Raw genomic sequence first — 24,128 nt, forward strand, 5'->3', positions numbered from 1 at the left:
CTGAACATGTGAAACTGCAGGAACATTGAAAATAATAAAATTTCTCCCCATATATTCAAAGCTAATTACAAAAATGACATTTTAACTATTAGTATTACACACACATCTCTCACATTTTCCTTTCAAAGTAAAAAACCACGAGGTAAGGTGCAAATCACCCATTGTTAATACTAAACAGCTAGTCTCTGCATAAAGTTCTTGTCAACCTCATTAATCCTGAGCAATGGCACTGGGCATACTCCACCCAATTCTACGGTCTCAAATATTTGATATGTGAAGTCCCCTTTCAAATTTCCTAATTAGAGAAATGTTATAATCTGTACAGAGCTTGAATTGGATGCAAAGCTGCTCCCCAAAAATGAATACAACATCATACCATTTCGTTTCATTTTGCTGTGTAGGCCAAGCACACAAGGCGCAATAAACACATGGATACATCTGAAAGTGGAAAGCCTGTGGTTGAAATCTTACCATCAGTGCCTGGTACTAGTGGTAGGTTAGATTCCCCCAATTTTCTACTAATCCTAGCTCTCCGTATGTGCAAACATGCCAATGCCTCGACTTTCTTTAGGTGCAGGCACATGCAAAATATCACAAATGTACATCAACAGTCCTGTAATCCTGACACACTGACAGCCTTCAATAATTAGTCAAAATCAGTTATTTCCCTTGTGCACAGCCACTTTCAAGAAAAGGGTGGGGTTTTTTGTTGTTTTTTTTAATAGGGGGTCTCCTATTTTTTTTTTTTTTTTGTTCTGTTTTGTTTTTACACATCGAGTTTACTTGCTTACCAACTTACATCTTTTTAGAGAAATTTGTAAACACTTGTTTATTACTTCATCGATTGTCCTTTGTATTCACACAGCAGTGTGTGTGTGTGTGTGTGTGTGTGTGTGTGTGTGTGTGTGTTCATATGCATGCAAACAGGAACAGTGATAGTGGCAGATTTAAGGATGCAGACAGTACTGAGTCCAGAGGATTTTTCTGGATTATGTCAATTAAGTAAGGAGGTACAGACCTGAACTGAACACAAGCTGAAGAGGAGGATACTATATGAATGGTGTGACCGGCTCCCTTCAATTTGTGAGCCATTACTGTACAACCTTCAGAATATCTTATTTCTGTATGTTTTTTTCTTTCCAGTTATTATTATCATTATTTTATTTTCATAATCAATTAAGCAGCTTCTCTGGTGATTTCAATAACCTGCTCATTTATGTTGGTGTTTTCTAGAAAGCAGTAACTTTCTATAAATTTGTCAACTATTCATTTCCACTTGAAGCGATCTGCTGAATTTTTAACCCAAGAACAGATATAAAAATAAAGGTGAATAAATATGAACTGATAAAAAAATGAGTCACACAAACAAAAAAGGGTAACAATTAAACAGAACATCAACCAAAAAATGGGAAAACCAGCCAAATCAGATAACATGTTAATATGCAAACAAGTTCTACACTACCAAACATATTTCAAAAAATTATAACAATAATAATAATAATAACAAAAAATAAAGGTTATTCAAGACTGCTCACAAGAAAACACACACACAAAAAAAACCCAGCAAAGAAACAAAAAAAACAAAAACAAAAAAACTTCAATGTTGTCAGCTGGTTCGAATAAATAGCATCCAAACACATCAGCATCAATTTTCAACATAACAATACAAGCAAAGACTGTAACCACACAACTGGACTCTTCATGAACGCAACCAGTATTCACCATCAATTTATAGAAAGCCATTACATGGAAGTGTCCACTAATTCCAATCATAGATTAGAAAAAAAAAGAAGTCACCAATCAGTACAACTCCCATGAAGATATAAAATATACAAAAACCATACATTCATATCTTAAATCTAAACTCAGCTGCCATCAGAATATCGTCATGCATTTGCAAATCCCACATGCCATTTACATGAATATCATCAGAGAGCGGTATCTGAGGCTTTCCATATCACTACGGACAGCATTTTCCATCAATCCATAATAAGTGACTGAGCCATGACAACTGTACATCATGTGGTTCCTGCTCAAAGTTCCAAACTCATGGAGTTCTTTATGCACTGCTTGTTTGCACCTGTATGATCACACTTTCTTACAAGTGATTAAAAAAAAAAAAAAAAAAAAAAAAAGAGAGAGAGAGAGACCAAGCAACAAGCTGCACGTCGTTCAATCTGCAGTCTGGCCTGGGAATAAAGAAATCTGGCTGAGCCTAACAGCACATAAATTATCATCAACAATATTATTGTCACCGTTGCTTATAGCACAGCAGACTACAATCGACCGTATCTGGGCTGAGAAAAACAAACAAAAAACAACTGTATCAATCCTGGAGAAACTGATAAGATAACCCTGGAGGAAAGACGGCAACTGGCTAGGGCTTAGGCATGGCTAACGTGTGTGGGCACTGCATCAGCTACAATACTTGACCCAACCCAGCAAGCACACTGGCCAACGCTTGCTATGGTTTGACAACGGACTGTCTATGAGACTGATTATGCATCTCACTTTCTTGCATGTACTTTCTATCCAGACATAAGACAATACTTTCGATCAACGTAAATTCAGATACTCAGCTATCTCTAACCAATCTGAAATCATTCTCCCCAAAATGTATCACATTATATACACACATCATACATACATATTTGTAGGTGTGCACACAAGCAAGCATCCATAGGTGTATGCATGCATGCAAAAGTTCAAAGTAGGTTTTCTCCAAGCCCCCCCCCCCCCCCCCCCCCCCCCCCGTACAAAATATTCTAGTTACCTGTCCGTCCTACAGGCATAATCCCCCTTCTCTCTCCCATACACATTTTTTGGGGGTAACAATCTGTGCGTTTCAAATATCACAGCACAGTTAAGTATTCAGATAAAATGTATCCAGTTGTTTGGAAATTCTCTCCTCCCCTCTCTCTTTCATGCAAATACAAACACAACTGGTGTATGTTTGCTCTGCTTCTTCCACCCCACCCCTCACCCACCTAACCCAAATTTCCTTCATAAAAAAACTATGATTTATTCTCTCACACTTGAAAACTGAGATCAAAGACAAGGTGATAACTTGTGCACAAATGCAAATATCATTTTCTCACACACAGATTTTCACACACTCTAAACATAGCCACACCATCCTCCTGCCAACCATTCCTCCTCACCCCACACACTGAATACAACACAGGCCTAGGAATAGCAGCACCAAGACTCACACCTGCCACACCAAAATGAATCAGAATTTTAGAATATGTTATTTATTATTTCTCACTACAATGAAATCATAGTGGGAAATAGACCAATCAATTGAATGTGGGGGTGCAAGTAAGTAGATGTTTTATTCTTTTTTTTCTTCTGCCTTTTTTTTTCTTTTTCTTTTTTTGAGGAGGAATGGGGTAATAGGTATCAATTTAAAAGCATAAAAATCATACAGATTTCAAATTTTTTTTTTAAATCAAGTTTAAACCACATTTATCAAGCCAAATTTTAACTTTTGCTTATCACTAGACACAAGTTTTGTTGAGATTAAGTTGTGTGCTGGAATGTTCATGTGTCCACTCAGACAACCAACATCGATCAACTTGTTTTAATATCCACACTATTTTTGTGGTCATATTTAACATCATTTCACACAGTTAACTGAGTGTCATGCACTTCACAGATGCTTCTTTGGGTATGTTGCTCAAATTTCCTGACCAACCATGTAAGCGTCTGTATCTCTCAGGCCTGGTTAACACCAGGATATCACTATAAAAAAAATGTTGAGTACAGCCTGGTCACGTAGTCCCAAACCTAAAATGGACCTCCATCGCAGAATTGTCCTCCTCCTCCTTCATCATCATCAATAAAGAAAAAGTTGTCCCAAATTTTGTAGCCTTCATGTACCCCCGAAAGCGGAGTATGGCTGCCTGCATGGCAGGGTAAAAACGGTCATACACGTAAAATCCCACTCGTGTGCATACAAGTGAATGTGGGAGTTGCAGCCCACGAACGCAGAAGAAGAAGAAGTAGTAGTAGCCTTCATGCTCTGCTCTCATGATGATCTGTTTCAATCCCCTTCCACTTCCATTCTTGGGGTGAGTCCTGTCAAGTGTTCGTTGTCAGCAAATTCATCAGGGACTGTTGTTGGAAGTGGTGGTCTCCACTCTGGAGTCAATACTCAGTCTATCTCCATGACAAAACCATTACTGTTGCCAGTATGGGGCCTAGTAGGTAGGTGGTGTCTGGTGTTTGGTAAAATAGAACAAACACTACTGAACAACACCGAAGTGATTCAACAGCAGTGCCAGGTTTCCTCTGGTATGTGGCCTCCTGGCGACCTAACATTGATAATTCCCTGTGGACTGCTGAAGCTGGGACTGCAACAGATGAACCTGGGTGTGGCTGTGTATGGGGGACTTGGAATGAGCAGCATGGGAGTAATGCCACTGAAACAGTGCAGATGATGGTGCAACAAAAGGAAAAAGAAAAAAAAAATTCGTTACTGTATTTTATAATTCTGAACCACTGAATGATTTTAGCTTCTTCAACACAGTATTCTTATTGGGAGTGTGGAGCATTCTGGAGCTGGACATGGCACGCTACACCCAAACATAGCTCAAAACATAGCAGTTGCCACATGTGAGAAAGAAACTATCCGAGGAAAGAAGAAAAACAGAAATATATTGGTTAAGCTTGAATAATAAATAAAAAACAACAACTTTTTTTGACAAGTTAAAACTAGCATTTCATTTAGCAACAGCTTGCTAAGGAGCATCACATGAAACATTTTTGTCCTGAATCTCAGCCATTTCTGCTTACCAATCACTAGTATTCATTCACCTTAGCATTAACGATTTGAGGTCTCTGCATTTCTGATAACAATCACTTAAGATTCCTAATAGAACTTACACAAAAAAAATGTCATGACCTCAAATAGCAAGGGATGAAGGAGTGAGGGAGAAAAAAAACACAAAAAACTCTCTGCATGTGTGTGAGTATGCATACGTTTAATAGTTTTCTCTCAGTCAGCCATAACATTTGGTTTCTTCGTTACATTCATGTCACAACTAATCTGACTGTTAACATAAATGTACAACTACTTTCCAAACATTAGGGTTACATATCCAAAACAAATTAACCTTGTTGTCACTCTCTTAAAAATACGATAAACCATTTACTCAATCTGCTTGGCACGAGGGGTGAAAAACAACAACAAAAGTTTCACTCCTTGCTCACACACACACTCAGTTGCTCGCTCTCTCTCTTCGATTTCCACACTCATGTTCTTTAAACTTAAAGCCTAGTTAGTATAGTTATCTCTTGATCACACTGTTAGTTAACTCTAAACCGTGGGCCCACTGCTACGTCTTTCCAGGACTTTTGTCGATACGGATGATTTTCTTTGGCGTGGACCCTGTCTGTCCCTGGAAAAGAACACACCCATCTGATAGACTGAACTGTGGGGTACTGTGCGCGTGCGCACACACACACACACAAACACACACACACTATAAATCATACAAATATGTGCACACAAGTAATCAAAACATGAATGACCAACAAAAATCACCTCCATCCAATTTTTTACATTTTCATATAAAGCATCCATGTAAAGTCCTTGGATTGCAACAAGTTGCAAGTACTTAATAACCTGCACTTTCCTCTAATGTCATAATCAAAAGTCTATTTCTATTACGGTAGGGAGAGGCCACAACATTGCCAGTTATTCATAGATTATCCTACGAAAACAAGTTACAGGGGGGGGGGGGGAATAAATGTACATACAGAACATGCTCAAATCAAGATGAAACAGTGGAATCAACAGTCAGAAACAAGGCTAAGAGTTTAAATAGAAATGTTCAAGACTGATAAAAAAAAAAAAAAAAAAAAAAAAAACCCGAAAAAACAGACAAGAACCCCCCCACCCCTGCCCCCTGGAAAAATAAAAAGCAAAGGAACAAAGGCCGACTTGTTCTGATAAACCACCCCACCCATTAAAAAAAACCCAACAGGCACTCAGGAAACATAACTCTGATAAGCCACCCCACCCATTAAAAAACCCAACAGGCACTCAGGAAACATAACTCTGATAAGCCACCCCACCCATTAAAAAACCCAACAGGCACTCAGGAAACATAACTCACAGCCGGTGTCTTGGTGGGCGACTTCTCCAGCAAGCGGTCAATTTCCTGCTGGTAAAACCTGAACACCTGGGTACAGTCCTGATAGACCCGTGTGTTGGGTGCATTGTACACAAAGCAGTTATCCCGCACCAACTGCATGTCTGCATGGAACTCTTCAAACTGCGTGTATTTACCACTCTGCACAAATGCAACATATTGTGATTTTTTTTAAATCAAGTGCTTTAAAAGCTGCTTTTCTCAATAGCATAACACTGTTTTTCATCTTAAGAGAATTAAAACAGTATTCTTTCTTTCTCAAAAACACTAATATATATCACTGCAGATTTTCCTAAAAAACTTCAACAATTAAAACAAAAAGGTCTTTAGGTGTGTGTGTTAATGTGTACACATCTGCTTGAGTCCAAGTTAATCATCAACTTGACCATCAAGAATTTCAGTCAGTCAATACATATGTAAAACCGAAGGGTCTCATAAATTAGTTGCCTATCGACCTCAGAACAGTAAAGATTAGTTTCCAGGATTAATAATGCAAAGCAGACCTTATCAAAATAAAAGATTTTCAATTCTCACTATATATCTGAACAGTATTAAGGTTTAGCTACCATTAGTTTCTCTGTGTGTGGAATACACGCAACAGCAATATAACAAACAGTAAAACCTGGTCAGTTATTATCAACACTGATAACGCAACATGCTTTTTTGTTTCTCTACCATGCCATTGCAATGTTTACCCCCACGCCATTTCATCCCCCGTACACAGCCACAACTAGGCTCCTACAATGAACTGTCAATGTTATGTCAAACTCTTCAAATTTCTGTCAGTCACCTAAGTGGAAAAAGAGTGGCCCTGATACATTCAAAACATTTCACTGACCTCAAGCTTTTTACGTATGGTGGCAAAATCCATGGGCTTTTTAATAATATTGTAATAGTTGGGAGCGTCAGCTTGATCCACTGAAAAGAAAACAGAATGAGAAACAGTGTGAACAAAGCTCTGAAATATATTTCATTTCATTTGTTGTTATCAAGGACCAGGACCAAAGTTATGCAAGCAAGAAGGAATATGGATTGATCTACCTTACAGAAGTAAATTTCAAACCTACTGAACACTACAGGAGAGCTTTGTATCTTCTCTTCTTTTTCTTTTTGTATCACCATAAGCATTCCATTGTCCATGGACATATATCAATGTCTGTGCAAATACATCAAAATGTGTACATCTATACAAGTATGGGGAGAAACTGATGGGCCCTCACGATGGCAAGGGTATGTCAAAAATGCTACAGAGAAAGTTCCACTAAGAAAGACAGCGAAACATTTCTGTGTGTATTTGCATGTGTGCCTCTGTGTTATGTGTGCCTGTGTATGTGGATGATTTGTTTTTGCATGCTTTGTATACATGTATGCAATTAAGTCCATGATCTCACAATGTATAACAATGGGTCTAAAAAATCTGGAACACTGAACTGATAATGAAAGAGAAAATCCAAAGGGTGCATGAGACAAGGAACCTGTTGTTTCCTTCGCAATGCTGCAGACGCAAAGCCCCATACATCCACAAAAAAGTATATACAAGAACAATGATTCACCTGGATGTGCGAACCATGCTGCAGCAATTAATTCTCCTTTCTCTCTGTTGGCACCTCTGAACCGTGACACTTTGTATAAAATACTGTCAAGAGAGAACAGACCAGGATATAAGCATTTTAAAAGATGTCCGAAAGATAAAAAGGAATAGATGTGAAGGCTGACTTAATCTGTGTCATGTGTGGTTGGATGTATGTGTCTGTATGTCTTTGTGAGAGTGTGTTCATTTGTTCTTTAGTTTAACGTCTTTTCACTGTAAGTGATATTAGACGAGAGTAGAAAAAAAATCGAGGGGCAGGGGGGTTGGGTGTGTGTGTGTGGGGGCGGTGTGTGTGTGTGTGTGTGTGTGTGTGTAAGAAATTACTGTGTACGCTTGCGAGTAAGAGAGAGAGAGAGAGAGAGAGAGAGAGAGAATGAGTGAGTAAGTGAGTGAGTGTGAGTGTGAGTGTGTGTGTGTGTGTGTGTGTGTGTGTGTGTGTTACATACAGAAAATGGTTATTTAAGTTTTATTACAAAAAAAAGCATAACAATATAACATCTTTCTAATGAAAAACTAACAACTATAACAACAACCCAACCAGACTATTTAAAAAGGAGTTGAAAAAGTCATACATTAGCAATTGACTGCTGAAGATTGTCTACACTGGTAATGTCATTCTAAGAACAAATACAAGCCAGTAACTTCCAAAATACCCCTTTTCAAATCTGTAAGACTGTTTCCACGTTCCAAAACTTGTGTTGACAAGCAGGAATCCTTTGAACATTTCAGTCCATTTTAAGACAGCTCATTTTCTTTCTTTTTTCCTTTTAAATACTGCAAATGTCAACACCAGCAAACTCACTCATGCTGCTGTGCTTTTCTACAAAAAGTTACTGCACTGACATCATACTTTTTTTTTCAAATCTAAATTCAAATGTAATCATCACTGTCTACCGATTGAAAAAGGGCAGGTAAATAGAATTCAAAGAGAATATTGCATCTGTTTAAAAAAAAAAAAAACAAAAACAAAACAAACAAACAAAAATGATGTGAGTACTGTTGATAAATTTCATTTTAATTGCGGAGTGTCCATATTTTTTTGATATTTCGAAAGATTGTAGCCTGATAAATATGTATGTCCAGGGTCTGTATTTTCTTTTCGTAAATTACTTTCTGCAAGTAAGCATGTTCTCTTTAGACTTAGCAGATTCATTAAGACCGGCAATGTTGCAAAGGATACTTTCACACAGAAGAAGAAATGTTAACCCTTGTTTAACATTATTTGATGCAAACATTATGATGATTCCAGCTGTGTTTTTGATTATGCGGTTTTCTGAAATCCTTCAAGCCCCAAGTTAATCAAATCTTGAAATCCTGACACCAAACAGCTAATGCAGTGACACAGCAATGAAGACCAATGTTGACTCACTTCGATGCTGCTCTAACCCAGCTCCCTCCAGCAGACCCCCCAGCAGCCTCCTCCAGTGCAGACGGAGGTTTCCTCTTCCGTTTACTCTGCCTGAGGGCATTGGCATCTAAGTTCAGACCGTCTGCAGTTTTGTCGGATGAACCTACAGATACACAGGTACAGAGTGAATATTCTGGGGAAAAAACAACTTCAATGCTCCACATATATACAAAAAGCCAGCTCCTTATCTCCTTAAATTTTCAAACTGAGTTTTTCTATTTCAAAAGCACAATTTATTTTGTGAGAGAAAGTGAATTTGTCTATATGTGTGTTATGTATGTAAGTTTGTGAGTGTGTGTGTGCATATGTCCGTAAATGTGTTGGTTTCGACAAGTAAATCGTGTTTGATTTTCACAAACTCAGGAATACATTTCTTTTTTTATTCTGAAGGAAACATCAGCAACACTGATTATCCTACACTCTGTTTACTTTCTTCGCTGGTATTTAAATAATCAACAAAACAAACAGGCTACCATGGATTGGATAGCAACCTCATCCCCCGTCACTCACACCCCCTTGTCCTGAAAACTATATCAAACAACTTTGTGTCATGCAAGACTAGCGTTACTGATACCTCACTTATTCCAAACTCCAGTAAAACTAGATTTTAAAAAAATAACAAGCACTCATTCTGAATCAGACTGACAAATGAACTGTCAAGAAACAATCAAGTTCATAAAAAACAAAAGGAGGGCAAACAAAAGGGAGTCCTGACCTGCATCCCCAACTGCTATAAAGTCCATATCCTGATCAACAAGCGTGGACGACGGCAATGCTGTGAACTCCACCAGTGAGGACGCTGCCGCAGCCGCCGCCCCTGACAGAGACACAGCCCCTGAGATCCCCCCCTCCCCAAGGGGCAACACTGTCACGCTGTCTGTGGCGTGCCCGTCTGTCCTCGAGTTGACGGCAGACAGGTGGCCGTCCCCCAACACCGTCACACTTTTCCCTATCACTCCCCCAGCATTGGAAGTCACAACCACGGCACTAGAGATGGGGGTCACCGTGGCCATAGACACTATCGTCCTGGGAACACCAACATCAGAGCTGGCTGATACAGCCACACTGTCTAACACCACAGTGTGAGGGAGGGGGGAGGCTGTCACAAGGGAGGGTTTGGAGGCTACCGTGTTCCTGACCACCGGGGCAGCACTAGTCACAGACACTAACGTCGCACCACTGCTGTTGTTGACCACCGTACTGGGAGGCAACACGGAAACCACGCTGGTCTGTACAGAGTTCTGGGACAAGGAGGTGACTGTGCCAGCGGATGGCACAGACAAATGTCTCGTCGACGGGCAGGGCTGGGCCAGGGATGTGGACAGGGAAATGGAAATGGTGGGGGTGGACACAGAGGCTGTGGTGAACACTTTGCTGTTGTGAAGAATGGGAGTGGAAGGAAGGACGGTGCTGTTGCTGCTGCTGCTGCTGCTGGTACTGCTCACAACATCAGCACTGCTGGTAACTGTGGCACTCGCTAATGCTGCCGATGGAAGTTCCCTCTGAAAACAACCATTTCGTCTGCAAGAATTTGTCTTTCAGTACTACGTCTGGAATCTCCTGTTCACTGAAGCAAAGCTTACCAAGTTATTATCATTTGGTAGGACCACTTAACCCTTTGATTCCTGAAATTGTATGTTCTTTGCCAAAATGAAAATTCATAACCCATCTATTTGATGCGTGGAAATGGTACTGAAATATCTGGTAAAGTATTGGTCATAACAATCAAGTGCAGTTGTGTTGTTTTCCTCCATTAACACGTCGTTCTCTACACAAACACCCACCCACACTATCACTCAATCTTACGACACATAAAAGCACTCTGTATCCAATGTTTCATCTTGAAATCTTCATCTTGGGGGTTTGCAATAAATAAAAACCCCAAATGAAGGCTTCAACTAAACTAAAATATTGGGTTTTCTTCAAACCCCACTTCAACATAACCATGCCCCCCATCTGGCAATGTACTAGGTAGGGTGTAATCCTCATCAGAATATTCAGAATAACTTTGGTTGATCAACCACAATCAACACTTTCATTTTCTATTGCGGGGATCATGTTCACTTTACAAAACACACACAAAAATGCATCAAAATTGAGCCAAAACAATCTGAGAAATCACTTCAAAGACCCTCAAGGCAGTCACCATTTGCAAATGAAGTTTTGGTCATCACATGACCAGCCTGATTACTGACCCCTGAAGCACTCCTAAAGCCGCAGTCAGAAGTGAAAGGCTTACATTTATCATGTTTTTATTTCTGTAACTTGGACTGTGTTGTCACTGATGCTGCTTCACACTCAATTCAAACCCATGCAAAGACTAAACATAAAAAGAATTCTTTCATACCCATTCAACAGTCATTTAAAACTCCAGCATCATAGGCACCAAGCACCACCTTACATTGTCCCCAACATGTACATTCCACCACCACCCTAACATGACTGAACAGTAGACAACTACTGGACTATCATTGCACAACACTGTCAACATGGATTTTTCCTGGTAATAAAACCACTGACCTGTTCCTGTGTCACAACATTAATCCCTGTGGGTCGAACTCCTTTCAACTGCTCCAGCGGGACGAAGGTGGTGGATCGACCTGGCAGTCGTGGCACTGGTACTGACAACTGTGTGGATGGCTGTTGATGCTGCTGCTGCTGCTGCTGCTGCTGCTGCTGTTGTTGCTGCTGTTGCTGTCTTTGTGGTTGTGAATTGGTACTGGTGAATGCCATCTGAGACGGGACTGTCAAAATATTTAACTAAATCATGTTAATCAGTTCAGACTATCTTAGCACCAGAAATTGACAATGACAAATGTATTGAAAAATTAAAATAAAATAAAAGAGACTCTGATCTTCCAACTAAGAAAACCAATCAGAAAACAAAGAAACCCATCATCATGTACTATTTTCAGAACCTTCAGTTTAAAAAAAAAAAAAAAGTCATTATCAAGCTGAACAAGGCCCCACTCCTCCTGGATTATAAAGGAAAAAAAAGGAAAGACTGGCAGAGCAAAAGAGAACACCATCTCCATTTCAGAGTTAAAAACAATAAGTAGTAATCTATGTTCTCTCTCTCCCCACCCCTTACACTTTAACATTCCATCTTTTTACAAACACTGAAACTTGGCAAAAGTAACATACCTCATTCATTCTATAATTAACATCAAATACATCTGACACTCTCACTCTCTCTCTGATGTAATCAGGCAGACACCAATGATCTCACCTTGTACTGTGTTCATGAGCTCAGCCGCCCCAGCCTCAGACTCTTCCAAAAGAGCAGTGTGAGCGTCAAAGTTGCCACCTTCCCCCAACTCAAACTGATGCTGGTCCACCAAGTCCTCCCCACCACCTGCCACCACCACCTCCCCAGAATCTGTCTCCATGGGCGCGTAGGGGTCCAGCCCATCGTCGTCAAAGTCAAACGACTCCAGGTTGATCTGGGCCTGGGCAAGGGAGCTGCTGAGCAGATCCATGGGCTGTCCGGGGGGCTGGCTGTGGGGCTGGCTGGCCACCGGCACAGATATCACACTCTGAACCACAGGGCGGGGAGCCGGAGGCTGTACAGGTAGAGGAGACACCTGTCGGGCCTCTGTCACAACAGGGGGTCTCCGATGGGTGGTAGACGCAGACACCTGGCTGGTGAGGATGGAGCCATCCCGCACCATGATCTGCTGACCAGACACACCTGAGCTGTAGAAGAGGCCCGTTTGCGGGTCCAACTCCCCGGACTGCTGAAACTGCGGCAGGTCCGTCAAGTCCCCAGGCCTGGACGAGGCCTCTACCACACCCTGCTCCGTCACCAGGCTGGCAGACATGCGGCGAGGGACCACTCCCCCTTGGGACGTCAGGATGCGCTCCCCGCTGCTGCTGATGATGCGCGGTACTGGCTGGCTGGTTATCACCGTCGCTCCCTCTGCTGGGTCGGAGTTCAGCAGCGACATGGCTTGTTCTACCGTCAGGAAAATCAGTGTTACATATGACAACAAAACAACAAAGAAAAGATGTTTAAAACAATATTCCAGAAATTGGAAAAGAAAATCAAAATGATAATTAATACTGAAAATGTCAGTAATAACACTTACAGAGTAAAAAAAAAAAATTAATAATGTGGTCTCAAAGGATCTATACTCCAGAAACAATAAATTGCAATCATAAAAATAATGATGAAAATGTATGGTGTGGTGTGGTCACTGATGCAGTGTGGTGTGGTGTTTGTGTTAAGGGGAGGGGGAGAGGGGCGATAGAGGGTGTCTGTGTAGGGGTGTGTGAATATATATCTGCTTGTGAATGTGCATCATCAAATTTATCACTGAACAAAAATAATGGAAAATAACTGAGGAAATAAAAAAATCATTTTAGAATGTGGGTGTTAAGAACATATAAGTGCATATTTATGCATGCACTCGCACTTACAATTAAATATGTGGAGCATCGGTGCATGTACAAGCTTCTTTATAAACATGAACAACTTTAATTCTCAAGAAGGCTGGGGGGAATGTTAATCTGAAAAAAAAACAGCATACCTAAAGAATAATAGTGCTCTTGCGCAACTCCAGAATGATCGTCACTACTGCTACGTCTGAAACAACACAATCACATGCTTAGCAGTCAAGTTGTCACAAGACAATGAGTGAACACAGTGATTATAAAATGCACAAACACATCTAACCCCAAAACACACTTTGCTGATCACACTCTGCTACATTCCAAAGTAAACCATTTTGATATATGACAAGCTCTGTCCATTTTCATAAAGTGATATGCAAGTGTTTAGTTTTTAATCACTTCAATACAGTTTCTATAAGGGAATTACAAACTGTATTTCTTAAAACGATTAAGTTCAGTTCTACTCAACATTTAAAACATTTCAAAAAGAAAAGAAAAAAACAAACATGTAAGAGCAGTTCAGAAAAAGGTTTTAAGTATACTCAACACTCAAAAGATAAAAATAAAAGCTTTACTTTTATTCAATACCCCATATTGTAAAACCTGGCAAAAGCTATGCAGAATCCAAATTTAAGAAGGAAAAACAACAATGAAGCGAGAACTTACATCATACAGAATAAAACAATTCACATAATGCAAACATTACTGTCAGAAAGTAAAGCAAGGAAAGGCAAATTTAAAAAAAAAAATTAAGACACAACAATGTGACAAACCTTTGTACAATTTTGGCACCACTGTTGGGCAGACCCATGATGGTCTGTACAGATGATACAGGTAAAGAGTCTGGCGTCACAGTCTGCCCACTGTCGTCAAACTCAAACCACTCGTTCCCTCCAACCCCTGTCCACATAGGCATACCTAACATTACTGACACAGATCGCTGAAGACTGAAGGAGTAAACTGTGACAACAGTTGATGCCCAACAAGATTACCTGTCTGGTTCGTTTGGCTCATCTAATAACGCACTTTCTCTGGTGTGCATAGAAAACTTCAAAAGGTAAAAGAAAGAAAACAGCCACAGCACCACAGATATGTTCCATCTCTCGACCCACTTTCAACCTCTCTCTAGTCTAAGCATTAGTAGTGGCCATAAAAGCACAAACAAAGTTGGTTTTTTAAGGCTTAGAGACTGACCCCACAGATCTCAAATATCAAATGCAAATCTTTGTGAGATCTCATTAACTGGATTTCTGCTCAACAGTCAGGTAAAGAGTTATACAGACTGGGAACAATGCAGATAAAAGTTTGTTTTCTACAGTGCTTTGGTCTGGAAGGCTTTGCTACTTGGAACAGCCTTCCTACTTGGAACATAAAGCTCTCTTCTGATGACTAATAGTGAGAGGATGAACAGCCATCAATCTGCAAGACAAGAGAACAGTATCTGCTTGTAGAGAACTGAAGGCTAAAAAGAGATTTTCACAAATAACGCAACAAACATGCAGGCAGAAATAAAGGCGGATTTCCTATGATGCACAAACAGTCTTAACCTGTAAAATGTTAAACAACTATGTATAGAACAAGGCTTACCTGAGCTATCTGCTCCCCCTTCAGCCACAAGACTACTGGCTTGAATCAGCTCTGCAAGAAGAGAGGTTCGGTTCTCTGCATCTGTTGGCATCAGCTTCTGTACTGTGTTCTGAAAACATTACTTTTCACTTTTATGTCAAACCACGAAACAACTTTCACATGTTGAACCAAAAAGAAGTTTTTCTTATAAAAATCTTTAACCAAAAATATATATCGATCAAGAATGAATTAATGCATATCACGTCTGTACAATCTTGGTTCACATTTCCAGCACTTTGCATAAAGATACATGATAAATGGAATAATGCCAACAAGGACACAGTCATTCAAGACAGACAAAAGACAAACAAAAGAGAGGAGAGAGAGAGAGACAGAGAAAGACAGAGACAATACTGAATTTATTCAAACTTGGATTGCACACTTCAGAAAACAATTTGCTTTTTTTGTCCCCCCCCCCCCCCCAAGGAAAAAAAAAGGCATACACAACAATATTATACAGCTGTATCAATCCACCCTTTTGTTTAATATCCCCAGAACTACTGTTCTTATTCAGGATGTGTTCACCAATGACACCAACCTGTCTGCTGGGGTCAGAGTTTCCTGAGGTGGAGATGATGACACGGTGTTGCTCTGAAGTTCGTCCTCCGACGGCAGCTGCTGACGTGACCGTTCCACTAGGGGAGATACTGACAGACACCTGTCTCCCTGACTCTTTCTGGATAAAGTTGGCCAGCTCCTGCCGTTCAAGATTTTATGTCACATGATTACCACTGCACAGGGTTAATTAGATTATCCACTTAAGTACCTTTCAACTTTCACAAAACTCATCAATGAGTTATCATGGGGGTGAAGAAACTGGGTAAAATCTTCCTGTTCAGGATAATTCTGTACAATTGTTGAAGTATCTCATTCTCATACAAATGAATTCAGCATACTCTATATACACTCAAAATCGCTTTTACTCCAGCAAAAATGGGGCAGTTCTTTTTCAAACAGCCTGAACTCTTGATCTACTTTTCGCACAAAACAGAAAGCAGGAAGCCAAATACAGTGTCTCCAAGTGTCTCGCTGCAACTGTCCTTGGAATGCATACCTTTTCAAATGTCGAAGAATTTGCGATGACTGTCGTACCACCTTTGCCTATCTGAGTGGGAAGTGGCGTCCGTCGAGGCTGAGTCTTCTGAACAACAATGACATTCGGCTTGGACACTGCAGAGGAATCCAACAGGCAGGCAGGCAGGCAGGCAGGCACACACACAAACACACACACACACAACACAGAGATGAAGGATGACACAAACTCTGTTCAACATTACCTCAGCCTAAATTTCTGCTCACTGTACTTTCTTCCAGAACATACACTAACTAAGAACTGGCAGACAGCACTGTCCCACATCATACCACTACTTTTTTTTTATTTTTCTACACATAATTTGTCATCTTATGCAACATTTCACTTCCGATGCAACACATCATAAGTTAATAAATTACAGACTGGACAGTCCTTATCTCTGTCTCTGTTCCATCCTCTTGTCAAGTGCACAGCAGAATGTGACACAATTTCATACTGACAGAGCTGGAAACATGAAAGAACTGAAGGGGTTGGAAATAGAATCAGCTAGAAACATGAGGATGAAAGAGCTGGAAGGGGAAATACAATCAGCTGGAAACATGAGGATGAATGAGCTGGAAGGGAAAATACAATCAGCTGGAAGGGGAAATACAATCAGCTGGAAACATGAGGATGAAAGAGCTGGAAGGGAAAATACAATCAGCTGGAAGGGGAAAATACAATCAGCTGGAAACATGATGAAAGAGCTGGAAGGGAAAATACAATCAGCTGGAAGGGAAAATACAATCAGTTGGAAACATGATGAAAGAGCTGGAAGGGAAAATACAATCAGCTGGAAACATGATGAAAGAGCTGGAAGGGAAAATACAATCAGCTGGAAACATGATGAAAGAGCTGGAAGGGAAAATACAATCAGCTAGAAACATGAGGATGAAAGAGTTGGAAGGGAAAATACAATCAGCTGGAAGGGAAAATACAATCAGCTGGAAACATGATGAAAGAGCTGGAAGGGGAAAATACAATCAGCTGGAAGGGAAAATACAATCAGCTGGAAGGGGAAATACAATCAGCTGGAAACATGATGAAAGAACTGGAAGGGGAAATACAATCAGCTGGAAACATGATGAAAGAACTGGAAGGGGAAAATACAATCAACTGGAAACATGAGGATGAATGAGGGGTGTGTGTGTGTGTGGGAGGGGGGTTGTGTGTTATTAAATAAGCAAGGGACAAAAAAATGTCCAAAAAAGATCACTCCACGAATTAGCCTCCAAACTCCATCCCATCCTTTCAACTCATTCATTCTCCTCCTTCGTATCTCATTTTGCACACACACACATGCTTGCTAGTTCCATTCAGTGTTAACCTCAACCAGCACCTCATGTGACATGCCTTTTGGGGAAACCCATCCTAGGAAAATGGGAAAAGGGGACTTAACACCACACCAATACCACCAGAACAACAGTATATTAAGACAGACAGTGAAAATGCTAACTTTTATATTGGGCATATGTGATTCAAACTCATTTTGAGATATATCAGGGCTCAACCAACTGAAGCAATGAGACACTCGCACAGATGCTCCTTCTCTTAGTTTCATACTGACGGTCAGCCAACAGATCTTAGAACTCAAACCATTCCCTTCATGGAGTTCTTTAATCTCACCTGTGGTGCCCCCAGCAGCAGACTTGACGGCAGTGAGCTGCAGTGTTTTGGGGTTAACGGTGACCACGTTGGGAGCTTTGGTGGTGGCGATAACACGCCCTCCCGGTGCAGAGATGTTCAGCACTTTGCTGCCCGTGCTGGCTGCAAAACCCATCACAGTTCACCAGCTCAACACAAAGCCCTCTTCAACAGGGTACAAAAAGCATGGCTTGTTTGTATCTTGATTTTAAGCAAGGAAATGACATGCAATGGCATTACATGTGATGTTCTATAAAACTTTCTTGAAAAATGATTATCACCAGCAGCAACCAAAAAGTTCAGCAGTCAAAAAAATTTTTTTTCCTAAAATTACTTTTATCTAACATACTTACTGTGGCCCACTAAAGCAGACTCCAGCAGGGAGTCTGATTCCTTCCCGTGCAAACTACTATCCGCCTATGCAGAGAAAACAAAAGTAGCTACGGCTAATAACCTGGAAGTAGGTTACCTCCCCTCTGTATCCCTGACTAGCTTCCTCTTTTTCCGTGTTTTCATTTGTATGCTTTTGCTGCTCAATATAAAAGTGTTCACAATAATATGACCATGAGTTCTGCTCTCTCATTTGAAACTGAATAATCTGAATAGTGACTAATAACAAGGCAAAGGGAAGACTGTATGAGGTAGTAAAGGAAAGCAAAATACAGCAAGTCCATAGGTCTATTTGTGCAAACATCCCAAAAGTATGTCGTCAATCCCAGAAATCATCTGCATGCACACAGTCTTCATCTAACTCTCACACACACACACACACACACACACACACCCTCCAAACGCACACACACACATTAAAACTAACTTACTGGTGAAGCTGCCCACAGTTTTGGGCACCATGGTAACGGTGGTGTTGCCCCCTCCAGAGGCAGATGGGCCAGCGTTTACCACAACCACAGGGGTACCAGGGGAACCAGACAAATGGGCTGGTTTGGGCAGGATCTTGCTGGCTCCTGTCTGGGTGATGATTTTCATACCTGCGATCAAATCCCCTCAAAGCTCAAAATCAAATTATACAGACATTTGGTGGCATGTGTGAGTGTGTGTGTGTGTGTGTGTGTGTGCGAGAGAGAGAGAGTGCACGCGCATGCATGTGTGCGTGCATGCAAGAGCATGTTGAGTGTGCATGTACATCTATATGCATACAAATTTTCACAATGCTATGTTGACAAACAAGAAACTGTATAACTATTAGCCGTTAAGCTTATAAGTTTACATGAGCATGTTAATAACTGAATGGAAAGTATCCCCATCGCATTTCATTCCATTTCAACCCACTGCCTACCAAACATTTTAACAATGCTGTCATTCCTGTGTGCAGAGGAAAAACTCAGGGTTTCCACCTTAGTGAAAAAAAAATTTGTCCACTACTTCCTCAAATACAAAGATGTATCCTTGAACTGTTGCATGATGGCTGCTTTAAGGCGGCGATAAAATTATAATAATTCCATTGAAAAAATGCTCATACATTGTACTTTAAGAAGGCAATAAAATTATAATTCCATTGATAAACTGTTATTGTTGCTTTGAGAGCGCGATGAGCCACGAGCCACGATCATGGCTTTCCCTGTGAAGTGCGATGGACCATGATCGTGGCTCTGTTTACATAAGGTCCGAAATCATTTCAGCTGTACTTGGTACCCTTCATAAAACTGCCTCGTTCTGCTGTTACTGCCTCCCTGCTTGTGTTTGCACAAACTCTGACCGAGTTTACAAGTCCAAATCTCCGTAATTTTTGTAAACAATGAGTGACACTGAAGTTGACAAAGATCAGGAAATGCGTGACCTTGTCGCCAGTGATGATTCATTTGCTGACAGGGATTCTGGTGGAAACGGCTTTGTTATTTAGACACTTGGGCATGCTGACTTACTTGTTGTTCATTCAGTTTTGTGTCTCCAGCCACAAAAACTGGGGGTGGGGGGGGTTGGGGGGGTGTGGGGGGGGTTAGGCATGGATTTATTGCAAACTCTTGACCAAATCAAGCTAGAAAACTGGATATTATTTTGATTTAAAGCATTCTTGCTGCTTTTGAAAGCAACATGAGCTAAAAGAAAACATTTATTTCTGTTTCTGCCTGTGATTGCATGATGTATTGTAGATGTGCGCGCGCATGGCGTTGGTGGGTGTGTCTCAAACAAAGAACACAATGCTTATAATTTCATTGTTTCAATTATATTCATATCATGATTCTGCAGCCAAAACATTTTTTTTACTGTTTAATGCCAATTTTGAGATTCTGACTGTAAAAGATGTGAAAATACCTATAAACATTATGGTTGACGTTTTTGGAAACAAAGTGCACAAAATTTGTTGGTTATATCCTGTGGAATATCTCCAACTACATACAAGATACAGCCTTTTTCTTACTTTTATCTGATTCTTCACTCACTCTACTTTCCAAAAATGTATAGGTTTACCTATTTATTCTTACTGATAAGCATACAAATGCCCCAAATCAGAGCACAGGTAGCGGAGGCAAACTATCCCTTTGTATTAAAGCATGATTTCTGTAGGTATGTTTTATTATATCCAGCACTTTGAGGGTTAAATCCGAGTCAAAGGATTTTCTTGAAATCAAGTGGTTGAAAATTCTGTGCCTCACAATCAATTACAGGATTTCCAGTCAATGTTTTTTTCATTGGGTGCCTGGGGCCCAGTATTACAACAGTGTTTAAAATAGCAACCATCCAGATGTGTGTTGGCACCCAGCCAACAGGTAATGCCCTCCCTCTCCCCCAGCCGGTAGCCAGCTTGCGTTACCACCGTCCTCACACCCTTTCCCTTTCAAGCTACACATGTAGAGTGACAGTGACAACTGGTTCATATTCACTGCTACTTTACTCCTGGCGTGCTGGATGGATACAGACTGACCAGTCTGGGCACGAAATCTACATCACTGTTACTTTCACTTTGTGTCATGAATTGAGTTGTGACTGTTGTCATCATGCGCCAAATCTGTACCTGAAACACCACCCTCACCACTGCACAGGTTTTCTTCTCCACTGTCCATATCTTTATGTATCTGCTGAGCCACTTTAAGGCTGTAAACCTAAAAATAAGCCATGATCGATCTCTGCTAGACAACACAATTTTGACCAACCAAGTCTGCAAGTGACTGCAGAATTTTCCAATACCTATCAGTCATCCAGTACATACCGTACATGTCCATGGGATGTAAACAATCTTCAAACATTCTATAAGACAGGGAAAAACAGAGTTGGTCATTTCACTTCAACTATCAACTGTGAATTGCTGATGCAATGTGGACGTGAGAGTTACATCCTGTAGGCGTACAACAGTGCAACAAAAAGGGATGGAGTCTCATGTCCCAAGGCAGGCAACAGGCTAAAGCACCATGCTGGATCAACAAACTTTTATGTTCTCATCTCATTTCAGTAAAACTTAAATGGAAAGAAAAGTTAACCCTCTGAAAGCTTTCCTTTCAGATTTTTTTTTTTTTTAAGACAAAATAACTATGACTTAAAGTCAAATGTCTGCAAGTTTGTGAATATGTATATACAAGAATAGGTGTATAATACACAACTGAGTCTTGTATGTCATACATACAACTGGGAGAAAAGGAAAAAAATAAAAGTAGCTGTTTGCACAACTGAGACAGCTCTAAAGTGCTGGGAAGTGACTTTTCCATAAAAAAAAAAAATCCCTGGGACAAGAGAGAAAACTTACTGAAAGCCCAAAAGTTTTCTTTTGTTTCTCTCCCCTCCTTGCCTTTTCCCCACCCCTCCTGTCCTTTTTCCCTCCCCTCCCTCCCCCCCTGTCCCTTTTCCCTCCCCTCCTTGTAGTTTTCCCCTCCCCTCCTGTCCTTTTTCCATCCCCTCCTTGTTTTCCCCTCCCCTCCTGTCCTTTTTCTCTCCCCTCCTTGTAGTTTTCCCCTCCCCTCCTGTCCTTTTTCCCTCCCCTCTTTGTAGTTTTCCCCTCCCCTCCTGTCCTTTTTCCCTCCCCTCCCCTCCTTGTAGTTTTCCCCTCCCCTCCTGTCCCTTTTCCCTCCCCTCCTTGTAGTTTTCCCCTCCCCTCCTGTCCTTTTCCCCTCCCCTCCTTGTAGTTTTATCCGCCCCTCCTTGCCTTTTTATCTCCCCTCCTTGTAGTTCTCCCCTCCCCTCCTGTCCTTTTTCTCTCCCTCCTTGTAGTTTTATCCTCCCCTCCTTGCCTTTTTCCCTCCCCTCCATGTAGTTCTCCCCTCCCCTCCTGTCCTTTTTCTCTCCCCTCCTTGTAGTTTTCCCCCTCCCCTCCTGTCCTTTTTCTCTCCCCTCCTTGTAGTTCTCCCCTCCCCTCCTGTCCTTTTTCTCTCCCACTCCTTTTCCCTCCCCTCCTTGTAGTTTTCCCCTCCCCTCCTGTCCTTTTTCCCTCCCCTCCTTGTTTTCCCCTCCCCTCCTGTCCTTTTTCCCTCCCCTCCTTGTAGTTTTCCCCTCCCCTCCAGTCCTTTTTCCTTCCCCTCCTTGTAGTTTTCCCCACCCCTCCTGTCCTTTTCCCCTCCCCTCCTTTTTCTCTCCCCTCCTTGTAGTTTTCCCATCCCCTCCTGTCCTTTTTCCCTCCCCTCCTTGTAGTTTTCCCATCCCCTCCAGTCCTTTTTCCCTCCCCTCCTTGTTGTTTTATCCTCCCCTCCTGTCCTTTTTCCCTCCCCTCCTTGTAGTTTTCCCCTCCCCTCCTGTCCTTTTTCCCTCCCCTCCCCTCCTTGTAGTTCTCCCCTCCCCTCCTGTCCTTTTTCTTTCCCCTCCTTGCCTTTTTCCCTCCCCTCCTTGTAGTTCTCCCCTCCTGTCCTTTTCCCCTCCCCTCCTTGTAGTTCTCCCCTCCCCTCCTGTCCTTTTTCTTTCCCCTCCTTGCAGTTTTCCCCTCCCCTCCTGTCCTTTTTCCCTCCCCTCCTTGTAGTTTTCCCATCCCCTCCAGTCCTTTTTCTTTCCCCTCCTTGCAGTTTTCCCCTCCCCTGCTTGTCTTTTTCTCTCCCCTCCTTGTAGTTTTATCCTCCCCTCCTTGCCTTTTTCTCTCCCCTCCTTGTAGTTTTATCCTCCCCTCCTTGCCTTTTTCTCTCCCCTCCCCTCCTTGTAGTTCTCCCCTCCTGTCCTTTTCCCCTCCCCTCCTTGTAGTTCTCCCCTCCCCTCCAGTCCTTTTTTTTCCCCTCCTTGTAGTTCTCCCCTCCCCTCCTGTCCTTTTTCTCTCCCCTCCTTGTAGTTCTCCCCTCCCCTCCTGTCCTTTTTCCCTCCCCTCCTTGGTTTATTCTCTCCACTCTCTGCCTTATTCTCCCAGCAGGGTTTTGCTTACCTCCCTCCTGTTTGATGTGGATGGGTGGAGGTTTGGCCACAGTCTTTACATGGATGTTGTGCAGGTTCTGTGGTGAAGGGGCGACAGGCTGACTGCCCCCAGGACCCATAGGGATCACCACACCGGGCTTGGTGGGCTGCAACATAAAAACGTCCCTTACTGGCTTGCTTGCTGCTAATTTTTTCTGCTTAATTTTGTGAAAGAAACTACCCTACAATGGAAAAAAACAAGAGAGAGTAATATTACAAACTTGTCATAGAATATAACAAACAAACAAAAAGATTATTAACCTGAAATATTCAGGCTGAAGCTGAGCAATCAACCAATGCATGGGATGTTTCCTTTTTTTTTCTTTTTTGCACATTTTGACACTCAAGCCATCTGACGTACTGACAAGTCTATCAATCACTTGCTTTTCTACAATCTGTTTTTCAAGCTAATCCACCGCTAGTTTTTACAATGCACCGTAAAAAGCATGAGCAAAATATCTGAACAACTGTTTTAAAAAATCTTTCAATTTTTCTTCTATTATGTGCAAGTGAAAAGTTTGCCAGATTGTTAATGTATTTTCAATGTTTCTCCTGTCCTAAGAAATGACTTGAAATATCCTCTCACCTGTGGGAAGCGATGTCGTGTTACCACTTTGGGTCTGGGTTTACCAATGTTGATGGAAGGACTAGGAGACCCTCCCACCACCGAGGTGGGCATGGTAGCTGTAAACAAGACATTTCTTATCTGGACTGGTTCCTTATTTGGAATGACAATCTGCTCTTTGTGTGTGCATATGTGCATGTCTGCGTGTGTGTGTGTGTGTGTGTGTGTGTATCTGCACAATTATGTGAGCGCAGATCATCCGTGTGCAAAACCACAATTAGCCCTTAGCTTGCCAAGGGATTTGGCAAATAATTAAATCCTATTTGCCAGGGATTTTCACACAAAATGGGCAG

The 24,128-nt window shown here is 41.4% G+C and overlaps 1 protein-coding gene across 1 annotated transcript in view; it reads right to left on the reverse strand.

Annotated features, from left to right (window-relative positions):
- Positions 1-2,819: 2,819 nt before the first annotated feature.
- LOC143288935 (uncharacterized) overlaps positions 2,820-24,128 on the reverse strand; it is a 30,382-nt gene continuing 9,073 nt past the window's right edge. The window contains exons 8-24 of the mRNA XM_076597617.1: positions 23,797-23,894; positions 23,182-23,317; positions 18,713-18,880; positions 17,874-18,014; positions 16,230-16,345; positions 15,714-15,872; positions 15,137-15,245; positions 14,323-14,449; positions 13,687-13,742; positions 12,387-13,112; positions 11,678-11,901; positions 9,873-10,659; positions 9,119-9,260; positions 7,712-7,794; positions 6,997-7,076; positions 6,123-6,299; positions 2,820-5,402 (exon numbers count right to left, since the gene is read on the reverse strand). Coding sequence (XP_076453732.1) covers positions 5,340-5,402; positions 6,123-6,299; positions 6,997-7,076; positions 7,712-7,794; positions 9,119-9,260; positions 9,873-10,659; positions 11,678-11,901; positions 12,387-13,112; positions 13,687-13,742; positions 14,323-14,449; positions 15,137-15,245; positions 15,714-15,872; positions 16,230-16,345; positions 17,874-18,014; positions 18,713-18,880; positions 23,182-23,317; positions 23,797-23,894 — 3,392 coding nt within the window. The 3' untranslated portion in view covers positions 2,820-5,339. The remainder of the gene's footprint in view (positions 5,403-6,122; positions 6,300-6,996; positions 7,077-7,711; positions 7,795-9,118; positions 9,261-9,872; positions 10,660-11,677; positions 11,902-12,386; positions 13,113-13,686; positions 13,743-14,322; positions 14,450-15,136; positions 15,246-15,713; positions 15,873-16,229; positions 16,346-17,873; positions 18,015-18,712; positions 18,881-23,181; positions 23,318-23,796; positions 23,895-24,128) is intronic.

Source organism: Babylonia areolata, chromosome 13 (genome assembly GCF_041734735.1).
Source record: "Babylonia areolata isolate BAREFJ2019XMU chromosome 13, ASM4173473v1, whole genome shotgun sequence".
In the NCBI taxonomy this organism is placed as follows: Eukaryota; Metazoa; Mollusca; class Gastropoda; order Neogastropoda; family Buccinidae; genus Babylonia; species Babylonia areolata.